At 38.1% G+C, this 9433-nt stretch overlaps 1 protein-coding gene across 4 annotated transcripts in view; it reads right to left on the bottom strand.

Annotated features, from left to right (window-relative positions):
- The window catches only part of LOC143296144 (hillarin-like), a 39945-nt gene continuing 30512 nt past the window's right edge, over positions 1-9433 (bottom strand). For 3 of the 4 annotated variants that reach the window (XM_076607943.1, XM_076607944.1, XM_076607945.1), the window contains exons 11-12: positions 3909-4094; positions 1-2208 (exon numbers count right to left, since the gene is read on the bottom strand). In XM_076607943.1, the coding sequence (XP_076464058.1) occupies positions 2041-2208; positions 3909-4094 (354 nt within the window). In that variant the 3' untranslated portion in view covers positions 1-2040. Of the gene's footprint in view, positions 2209-3908; positions 4095-8372; positions 8392-9433 lie in introns of all 4 variants that reach the window. The other variant, XR_013057108.1, reaches the window with a different exon arrangement.

Genomic DNA, 9433 nt, shown 5'->3' with positions numbered 1-9433 from the left:
AAAATTTGACAATGATGCTTTATTCGGAGAAATCTCAGTTTTAATTAAAGAAATACCAGAAAATAACAAGAAACCAAAAAGAAGACTGCACACACACACACACACACACACACACAAAATATTGATGACAGGTAATGGAGCACTGGCAGCTCCGGACGGTGAAAGCTGGAACATGACTTCGGTCTTACCAATACTGATTTAAGTCCAAAGCGTTGACAGGCCCTTGCAAAGCGATCTGTGACGTAGTGGATGTCTTCATGGGAGCGCGCGGCCAGTGCACAGTCATCAGCAAAGAAGGACCTCAAATACTTTTGTCTTAGCCTGAAGTCGTATTATACTATATAAACAAGGGATTATTTAAATTGGTATTAAATGAATTAGATACACCAGTTGTCTAAAACCACGAAAAAGCAGGCACATTTTATGCTAAAAAAAAGAATATTCACTGACATAGTTTATACAAAAATGCAATAGTCATGGACATATACATACTTTATGAAACACAATATCGATTGCATGTTGTACGGAAAGACAAGCACAGAACACACGCGTTAACATTCAATGCGTGAAGTCTTCAGGGGTTCGGGACCAATGACAAAGCAAGTGAGCAACCATTCAAAGCAAAAAACAAAACAAAAAAACAAAAACAAAACAACGAAAGCTTTTTTAAACCACATAGCCCAAAGTAAGCAAGACGGATGCAGTCTCGCAACATTCAGTTGTGTGGCAATGTCGGATCTAAGGTAACTGAGGAACATTCTGATCGTTTAGTACTTGGTTAGCTGGTGCTGAATCACTAAGTATTCAAAAGAGAAGATCCATCTATGTGCAACAACATACGCATGTGGAGTTGCCTTTTTACACGACCCATCAATTTATGAAAAGGTATACATCACAACCAACTATAGCATTCAAAATACATCTATATGTATGCATAGTATCAAATAATCAAATAAGCAAACAACTATAGCATTCAAAATACATCTATATGTATGCATAGTATCAAATAAGCAATCTGTGTGTCTCGGTAACTGCTTAATATGCATTGGCTCTTTACGTTGTCTTAAAGTAAGATTAAATGTCAGGGGAGAGAGAGAGAGAGAGAGAGAGAGAGAGAGAATTATGAAGGACACGGGTAATTTTCAGGTGTGTTTAAAATTATCTTATCTACGTACATTTATTGGAGCCGTTAAACATCACTGGCTTTAAGCGGTGTGCCTTAATCTGACTATCAGTATCAGTAGCTCAAGGAGGTGTCACTGCGTTCGGACAAATCCATATACGCTACACCACATCTGCCAAGCAGATGCCTGACCAGCAGCGTAACCCAACGCGCTTAGTCAGGCCTTGAGAAAGAAAAAAAAAGAAGAAAAAAAAAAAAGAAAAAAGAAAAAAGAAAAAAAAAGAAAAAGAAAAAAGTAAATAAATAAACAATAAATACATAAAAGAGAATTACTACTAATAATGATAATATCTATAAGGCGCAAAAACTTGAAGTCAACTGTAAGCGCGCGCGTACACACACACAAATAATCTGACTGAAAGTTACAGTACTTTTTAATTGTTTGTACAAACTTGCATGCACATATATGTTGATGCTGACAAAACCGAAACATTTTCATTGATAGTTAAAACGAACCTTCTCTGATAATGTAGCTTTTATGTTTTCAACTTTTTTTTTTCTTCAAGCTGTATAACGTTTTTCTGATAGTAAAAAAAACAAACAAAAAAAACCTGGTAATGCAGTTTTTCTTTCTGTATTCAACATCTCTTTTGTTTTCAAATTTTAAAACGTTTTTTAATAGTAAAAACGACATTCTGGGAAAGTTTTTTTTTTCTGTAGACATTTTTTTCTGTTTTCAAGCTTTGTAACGCTTTTTAATAGCAAAAACGACATTCTAGTAATAAAGGTGGGTTGTTGTTTTTTTTCTTCTGTACTCAACATCTTTTGTTTTCAAGCTTTAATTTCCCACTCTCCACCTCTCACACCAGCCCGTCCCCCTAACCACAATTATTCTGTCCATGCTTTCAAGTAGAACGCTACTCCTCCTCTTCCTGTTCAGTTGTTCCTTGATCCTCGTCGTTGTCATCGTTGTTGTCGTTCTTCCGTTCGTCTTCAGCGGTTCCATCGTCGTCACGGTCGTGCTGAGTGGTGATAGCATTGTCGTTTTTCTTCTCCTCCACCATGCTGTCAACCACAGCCTTGCTCTTCCACAGAGAAACGATCAATAATAATAATAATAATAATGATAATAAAATTAGTATTCACATCGCGCTGATTCTTGTGCAGAGACTAACTAATCAAAGCGCTTTCAACTGACCAGTCATTCACACACATGCATACCTTTAAACCTGAGAAACTGAAGACAAAGAAGAGGCAGAGAGATGATCATCAGTATTGTTATAATTTAAAGACTTCACGCTAGTATCACAACTACATACATAATCATTGTTATTTTTCTTTCGAAGATCAGGTTTTATTTAGGTGAACCCAGACATGTATCTAGGCGTGATGGAAAGAACGAAAGGCACACACACACACACACACACACACACACACACACCACACACACACACACACGAGTGACCTCGACCTTTGACATCTAGATTTAGTAGATTTATGAAGCATTGATTTTCAGACCAAAAGAAATCAATATTCCATGTTTAATGAAAACTGGATGAAATATATAAGTTCTGTCATGCTTTTACATTTTCCCAGTGCATCATTTTGTGACCTTGACCCTGTAACCTCTGACCTTGTTGCTTTATACACGTTTTGTTTTGATCAAATTCGATGAAGATTATACTCAAGGCCTTCATTCCCTTGCATATCGAAACGTTTCCCATCATTATCATATGTCATGCTGTGACCTTGACCTTTAATCTCTGATTTTGAATTTCTGTATGGATCATGACGCAACCATAACCAGTCACGATACTAAGTTTGATAAAAACTGATTGTTCAGTCTGGTGTCTTTCATGCTTTTTTCTTCTTCTATATTGCCAAATGACTTTGACCATTCGCCTCTCACATTGCTTACAATACCACAAAAATGTGCATGACTTCAAAGGTCTTATTCATACCTACCATCCTGCCAAATATTGGTTCCTATGCTAGTTGCAGTTGACTTGAAAATATTAATGTTAAAGTTCACCACAGACAGACAGATAAGACAGACAAGACAGATAAGGCAGACAGAGAGACAGACAGACAGACAGACACACACACACACACCTCGTATCGTAGCATAGACTCACTTTGCTAATTCACACGAGTCAAAACAACAAAAACAACAACAACAACAACAACAAGAACAACAACAAACACAATAACGCGAACCAGAGAAACGAAACGAATTGTATTTCAAGAGGTTAGTAGAATAAGTATCACTACTTTTTTTTTCCACATCCAGCCATCAGAGACATAGACAGATACAGAGAGAGAGACAGACAGGGAGGATGAGAAAAACGGTATAATGTGGAGTGATGGCCTAGAGGTAACGCGTCCGCCTAGGAAGCGAGAGAATCTGTGCGCGCTGGTTCGAATCACGGCACAGCCCCCGAAATTTTCTCCCCCTCCACTAGACCTTGAGTGGTGGTCTGGACGCTAGTAATTCGGATGAGACGATAAACCGAGGTCCCGTGTGCAGCATGCACTTAGCGCACGTAAAAGAACCTACGGCAACAAAAGGGTTGTTCCTGGCAAAATTCTGTAGAAAAATCCACTTCAATAGGAAAAACAAATAAAACTGCACACAGGAAAAAGAAAAAAAAAAAAAAAAGAAAAAAAAAAGGGTGGCGCTGTAGTATGGCAACGCGCTCTCCCTGGGGAGAGCAGCCCGAATTTCACACAGAGAAATCTGTTGTGATGAAAAGAAATACAAATACAAATACAAATGTGAACCAACCCATTCGTAGAAGGCAGCAGCACTGACGCTCACTGACGGCAGTTCTTCAGATGTACAGGAGTTAAGCAGGGACAGGGCACTGTCCAGATGTTTCTTGTCCACCTTGCTCACGTCGTGGTTTTTGATCAGCTGGATGATGCTCTGTCTGCCGTGACGGCGAAGTAGAGCCTGCACTTTTTTCCATTTCTGGCACACACACACACACACAGAAGATCCAAGATGGCGGAGATAGTCAACGTCTGAAGCCCGACTGCTCAGTTATTGTGAAAAATCTACTGCCATGACTAGGACAACACGTGCAAGAAGTAATAAGTTGAACCCTTGTGTCCCGACGACTTCTTCGCACACCACTGAAAAGGAAGACAAGCCCAAAGAAGCCAGAGGACAGGAAAAACCTGTCGTACCGAAGAGCAAGTCCCAGAAGAACCCCAGCAACCGGGTCCGTAGAGACAGAATGCGATGAAGGCAGGAACCAAAATGAAATAAGGAGCAACATCACAGGCATGGAGGATCTGAAAAGAACGATCGTGGAACTGTGTAACCGTGTGGCCTCCCTGGAAAAGACGGTCAACAACCAAAACCATTTTATCGAAAAGCTGACCAAGACAACGAGACAGGTGAGTCTGCAGAACTCAGCCACGCAAACAGACGTCCAATGCCCACCCACCTTCTCAGAAATTGTCAAAAAGGTCCCCTCTGCCCCATTGCGACCCACGACGACTGCCGCGCACCCCCAACACCAGCAAAACCACCAAAACGGATCAACAGAACAAAAACAAGAAAGGCAAGGCCTTCAAGACTCACTTGTGATACACTTTTTAAAAAATCCAAGCTTTTTATGTATTGAGTATAATGCATTTACTGTTATATTTATATTTTTTGTATTCTCTAAACTTGGCACTTTGATCTGATATTCGACCCAACAAAAGATCTGTCATTATTATCATTTTTTGTTCAAACAGGAACTTCCTTTGCTAAGCATGGAAGTTTTATTTATTGCAAACGTTTTGGTGTAAACAGTAAAACAAGGGAAATTACTCTGCTGGGGAACTTAGTTTGCTTTAAACTGATCTTTCTCATCTTAAACATTACATTTTGAAATTATACTCAATACATAAAAAGCTTGGATTAAAAAAAAAAGTGCATCACAAGTCAGTCTTGAAGGCCTTGCCTCTCTTGTTTCAAAATGTAATGTTTAAGATGAGAAAGATCAGTTTAAAGCAAATTAACTCCACTAGCATTACAGAGTAATTTCCCTTTTTTACTATCTGCACCAAAACGTTTGCAAAATAAATAAAACTTCCATGCTTAGCAAAAGAAGTTCCTGTTTGAACAAAAAATGATAATAATGACTGCTCTAGCTGTTGGGTCAGAATATCAGATCAAAGTGCCAAGTTTAGAGAATACAAAAAATATAAATATGACAGTAAATGCAGTTTGCATATAATTAGGCTTCATTCTTTATTTTTTCTTGCCAATCCCAGAGGCGCAATATTGTTTTAAACAAAATGACTGGAAAGAATTGAATTTTTCCTATTTTTATGCCAAATTTGGTGTCAACTGACAAAGTAGTTGCAGAGAAAATGTCAATGTTAAAGTTTACCACGGACACACAGACACACACACACAGACAACCGAACACCGGGTTAAAACATAGACTCACTTTGTTTACACAAGTGAGTCAAAAACGGCCAAGGAAAACAAATGACGTCAGTGCTGCAAAAGACGTAAATCCCGAAAATTCAAATGACGTAAAAGGAACAAAATACCAAGAAGACGACCTACCACTTGTTGCCGTTCTTTATGACTCGGTTCTCAAAGGTGTGCAACAAAAGAGGTTAGGCCAGTCCTACGGATTTGCTGCCGTGCCCCAAAAGACATACAACATAGAAGATCTTCAACAACTTGATGCCACCACCGAAGCAGCCAGCAGGCCCCTCGACGGCATTGTACTGCACTGCGGTATCAACAATCTGAAAAAGGAAGACGCCCGGACAGTGAGTAAGAAGTTTGTTGAAGTCATAACATCTGTTCACAAAAGTCACCCTCAAGCCCGCATCATCATCAGCAAAGTAGCTCCAGTTAAACACCCAGAACTGGAAATCAAACGACAGCTGTTTAATGCTGTCATTTCCAACGACCTATTTGAATTAAAAGGCGTGTCGCTGGTCTCCCACGGCAATCTCCACCCCATCAACCTCCAGGACAGTATCCACCCCACGAGGAAAGGCTCCAGCACCCTGGCCGTGAACCTTGGGCGCCACGTGTGACAACTGTTTTGGACAAAACCCAAGAGAACAACCAGGACCAGGCAGCAACCCCCCAGGGCAGCCCCGTACCACCGACAGGGACCTCCACGCTTTCCTGGACCAAGAGACGATTGGTGGAACATATTTGACATGTTGAGAGGGTGTTATTAAGATATAAGCGGCAAAGAATAATCCTAGTTAACAGTTCATATGATGTTTACAATGAACTTACAGTGTCAATAACAGTAGCATAAATTACAAATCAAGTTATGATATCATGCTCTGTGATGTACAAAACATATACAAAAACTAACTTAATCTTAATCATAAACATAACTGAAACTAACGGATAAGTTAATTTAGTCTTTAACCTGCAGTAGTTTACTTTCGCAATAACAAAGCAAGTCGGATCAACTGTGCTGACTGTATTCCAGAATCCGTCATCTGCCGCACTTTGTGAGAGAATCACTTGTGACACTCTCGGTGGTAGGCCTAATCAAGTATTTATTGATAAACTACAGTTTTTTTCTATTTATTTTCCAGTTATTATAGTTAATTTAGCAGCTCACATATTGATATTATCTATTCATATCATTTTGACAATGTTTTTAAAGAACAATATCAAGATAATGCAATGGAACTGCAGATCATTGTCCGCAAACATTGACTATTTACGACAAGACCTTGCATCAAACGAGTTTCATGTTCTTCTGCTTCAGTCTTTAAATGTCAAAAAGAATAACCTCCCTAAACTGAAGCAGTTCTATTACCCACCAGTCGTTGATCAAGAACGACCTGATGCAAAGATCAACACTGCTATTTATATCCGTATCGGACTACAATATTGTATCAAACAGTCACACGTTCCCAAAAATGTAGAAAATATTTCGTCATGTGCCACCAATATCAAGTTTTCTGATTCAGTTATTGTCAATTGTGTATCGGTCTACTTACCAAAAGGAGCAGACAATGATAACACTGACTGGTTGAAAACCGTCAAAGATCAAAGTGAAAAGTGGATAATTGGTGGTGATTTTAATGCTCACTCTCCTTTTTGGGAAAACGATTGTACTGTCGTGACCAGTAACAGGCTTGTAGAAAATATAGTGGATTCATCACTAAGATTACTAAACGATGGCTCATGTACTAGAATTCCTGACGTACCCACTCATCAACCAACAGCTATAAATTTAACATTGACTTCACCCAACTTATCATGCTCATGGAAAACTTGTGACGATACATTAGGAAGTGACCATGTTCCAATATCCATCACGATTAACGAAAAAATTCAATTAGAAAATACTATCCAGGATGCAATCCCAAAGTACAACTACAAAAAAGCAGATTGGGTCACTTTCGCAAATATTCTAAATGATCTAGATCTAACAGTATCTACCGAAGATAATATTGACAGTATATACAACAAATTTTGCAACAATATTCTAAATGCTGCCAATGAATCTATTCCTAAAATGAATACATGCAGTGTTAAAAACCGTAATCACTTAGGCAATGTATGGTGGACTACAGACTGTGACGGAGCAGTCAATAAGAAAAAGCATACATTTAGAATATATAGAAGAAAAGCATCGACTCAGAACCACAAGGCTATGAACCACGCCAAATTAAAAAGTAATAGAGTAATAGAACAAGCCAAGAAAACATACTGGACAACATTTTGTAACACCGAAGTCTCAGACTATAAAGATACTAAAAAAGTGTGGGATCAATTAAATATCATGAAGAATGGGATAAAACTTCCAGAATATCCTGTCACTTGAGGAAACAATTAAGTCCCCTCGACATCAGAAAAAGCTGAAGCATTTGTCGACTTGTTTTCTAAAGTAAGCAGACTAGATGGACTACCACAGGTACAGAAAGCACTCAGAGAAAAAGAAGAAAAATCTGAAATTTATAACGATCCTGCTCCTGATAATCAACATTACGTTAATGCTCCTCTAACACACCAAGAAATGAAAGATGCAGTCTATTCTATTTCAAATAAGAAAACATCGGTAGGAATTGATGCAATTTCTAATGAAATGATTAAGCATCTACCAGATAAATGGATGAACATTCTTCTTAATATATTCAAACGATGTTGGGACACTGATGTTCTTCCTAAAATCTGGAAGGAATCAATAATAGTTCCAATCCACAAACAAAGCAAACCAAAAACACACATTGGCAGTTACAGATCTATAGCACTCACCTCTCATGTCTGTAAGTTGCTAGAAAAAATAATATTAAACAGACTCGTATACTACTGTGAAAAGAATAATGTCATCCCTGTAAATCAAGCTGGTTTAAAAAAAAAAAGATCTACAATTGATCATTTAGTGAAATTAACCGCTCAAGTTAAGCACCAATTTGCAAGACGAAAATGTTTGCTTGCAACTTTTTTCGACATTACCAAAGCCTATGACCAAGTGTGGCATTCACGTCTAATGTTAAAACTGAAGACGATTGGATTATCGGGACATATGTATAACTTTATAAAAGACTTCTTAGAAAACAGAAAAATTCAGGCTAAAATAGGGAATACGTATTCATCTACACGAACATTGCAGGCAGGTATTCCTCAGGGCTCTGTAATTGCTCCAATTTTGTTCAACATTCCAATGAATAATCTACCAAAAAACCTAACAAAGAATGTTGTAATGGTTCAATACGCTGATGATATATGCATGTGGATGAAAGTTACATTCAAAAAGAATACGCCTCCCAGATATATGAATTACACAAAAAAGCTATATCAAAATGAATTGAACACAGTAGCAAATTATATGAGCTAGAATGGTCTACAAATATCAACCGAAAAAACACACTTGATGCTTTTTAATAATGGATCAAGTCCAGCAACATTGCCTTCCTTTAAGATTTATGATAACACCCTGGAATATAAAAAAGTAGTTAAATTCCTTGGAGTACACCTTACATCAAAATTAACTTGGAATCATCATATCGATTACATTTTAACAAAGGCCAGGAAAACATTAAACTTCTTGAAAATAGTATGCAAACAACCATGGAGCCAGGACATATTCATCCTACTACACCTTTGCACTTCACTTGTTCGGTCAAAACTTATATATGCACAAGAAGTGTACTTCAGTGCACCGAAATATTTATTGAAAAAAATTCAAAGCATAGACTGCAGAGCATATAAACTGGCACTTGGCTTACCAGTCCATGCTTCCAGTAAGAAAACGTACAGTGCAGCGGGAGTATTACCATTAGAGGATCAAAGGGAACTTGCGTGTAGTAAATTTG

Source organism: Babylonia areolata, chromosome 21, assembly GCF_041734735.1.
Source record: "Babylonia areolata isolate BAREFJ2019XMU chromosome 21, ASM4173473v1, whole genome shotgun sequence".
NCBI classification, from domain to species: Eukaryota; Metazoa; Mollusca; class Gastropoda; order Neogastropoda; family Buccinidae; genus Babylonia; species Babylonia areolata.
Note: the sequence above shows the minus strand (reverse complement) of the source record. Positions and strands in the feature narration are given on the sequence as shown.